Source organism: Salmo trutta, chromosome 36, assembly GCF_901001165.1.
Source record: "Salmo trutta chromosome 36, fSalTru1.1, whole genome shotgun sequence".
NCBI lineage: Eukaryota > Metazoa > Chordata > Actinopteri > Salmoniformes > Salmonidae > Salmo > Salmo trutta.
Genome location: NC_042992.1, coordinates 4874740 through 4876816, shown reverse-complemented (window position 1 = coordinate 4876816; position 2077 = coordinate 4874740). Strand labels below are relative to the sequence as shown.

Genomic DNA, 2077 nt, shown 5'->3' with positions numbered 1-2077 from the left:
AATCTGCAAAAATGGCTCTGAAAGAAGGAGAGGAGGGGAGGGGGGAGGGGAGGAGAGGAGAGGGGAGGGGAAGGGATGGGAGAGGAGAGGAGAGGGGAGGGGAAGGGAGGGGAGAAGGGAGGAGAGGAGAGGAGAGGAGAGGAGAGGAGAGGAGAGGAGAGGAGAGGAGAGGAGAGGAGAGGAGAGGGGGAGGGGAGGGGAGCTAGAAATAGCTCCTATATAAACTTCTCCACTCTGCTCTTCCTCCCCTGTTAATTGTCTGATGGAGAGTTTAGTAGAAAAGTCCCCAAAACCTTCCAAGCACCACTGCTGCTCCAGTGACATCAACTTCACTTCCTCTTCAGATAATGACATCACTTCCAGACGTGTGATGTCATCATGTGGGTGGAGCTTTGAGTCGTTGGTCCTTCCATGTGCTGACCGCCGTACCCCATCATGCCGTTGGCTCCGTAGAGGTTCACTCCCGCCATGTGCTGGGTCATCTGGTGGGAGAAACGCGTGCACGCAAACGCACACACAAACACAAGTTTGAATATTTTATTAAAATTATTCAGTTTATGTAAATATCCTGTTACACACATACTTCCTCATGGAAACACAGTCAAACACACGGTCCTCACAAGCATAGTAATACATTCCAGGTGTGTGTGTATCTCACCTGAGTGATGTTCCACTGTTGCTGCTGACCCTGCTGTACTCCGTACACCTGCTGAGGAACGGCCGCCACTCCACCCTTCATGCCGTTCTGCTGAGCTCCCATCATGCCGTTCTGCTGAGCTCCCATCATGCCGTTCTGCTGAGTCCCCATCATGCCGTTCTGCTGAGCCCCCATCATGCCGTTCTGCTGAGCCCCCATCATGCCGTTCTGCTGAGCCCCCATCATGCCGTTCTGCTGAGCTCCCATCATGCCGTTCTGCTGAGCTCCCATCATGCCGTTCTGCTGAGCTCCCATCATGCCGTTCTGCTGAGCCCCCATCATGCCGATCTGCTGAGCCCCCATCATGCCGTTCTGCTGAGCCCCCATCATGCCGTTCTGCTGAGCCCCCATCATGCCGTTCTGCTGAGCTCCCATCATGCCGTTCTGCGGAGCTCCCATCATGTCGTTCTGCGGAACTCCCATCATGCCGTTCTGCTGAGCTCCCATGATGCTTTGCTGCTGAGCCATCATGTTGTGGGGCACTCCTGCGAGAAACGGGGATGTGTTGACCGCTTGCCCCATGACACCCTGTTGAGCCATAAAGCCATTCTGCTGTCCTAGTACCATTCCGTTCTGCTGATCTCCCATCATGCCGTTCTGCTGCTGACCACTCAGGGACATCATGGAGTGTGATGTGATCATGCCTCCTCCCATCGCTCCCCCCTGCGTGGCCAGAGAATGGTATGATCCGTAGTAGCCCAGCTGGGCTGGGTTCATGTACAGGCCAGCTGGAGATAAAATAAATGTTTGCCACTCATTAGAGTAAAAGTTGGTAGTCTTGTCATGTTCTGTGAACTATCATGAGACTTGATTAAAAATGACCGTTGGTAAAGGACAGTTACGAAAAATGATATTGACCACTTTTGTGGCCACTTTTGCTCAAAATCAGCTGGAGGTACAAACCTATACCACTCATTTAGCCATAGAATAACATAACCTAGTTTCATTTACAGTCCAAGGACATCAAAGATTATCAACACATGAAAAATGAAAGTGACCACCATTTCTCTTACCTCGTGCAGCCAGGTTCTGGGGCCATGCGGGTGTGGTTGCATAGAGGGAGAGGATAGAGTCCTTGGACATCTTTGTCCTAGAGCTCTCCTGTCTGGGTGCTGAGTCCAGGAACAGGCTGAGGTTCTCGGGTACCGACGCGGCCACACAACCCCTGGGCATGGAGCTACCCACCGGCTGGAGAGAGGAAAGATTGTCACACAGGTTAGTGTGTGTGTGTCTGTTTGTTTGTCTATCTGTCTGTGTATAACTGGTCCCTCTCTGAATCTCACCGTGGTCTTGGTGGAGGTGGTGGAGGAGGCAGGCAGAGAGCTGAATAGATTCAGGTCAGAGTGCATCGTTGCTGGGTTAGCCACGGCAGGACTCCCC

The 2077-nt window shown here is 52.5% G+C and overlaps 1 protein-coding gene across 1 annotated transcript in view; it reads right to left on the bottom strand.

The window, feature by feature from the left end:
* Positions 1 to 204: 204 nt before the first annotated feature.
* The window catches only part of smap2 (small ArfGAP2), a gene marked incomplete in the record, with an annotated part of 26987 nt that continues 25114 nt past the window's right edge, over positions 205 to 2077 (bottom strand). The window contains 4 exon segments of the mRNA XM_029736233.1: positions 205 to 482; positions 659 to 1425; positions 1711 to 1885; positions 1981 to 2077. Coding sequence (XP_029592093.1) covers positions 354 to 482; positions 659 to 1425; positions 1711 to 1885; positions 1981 to 2077 — 1168 coding nt within the window.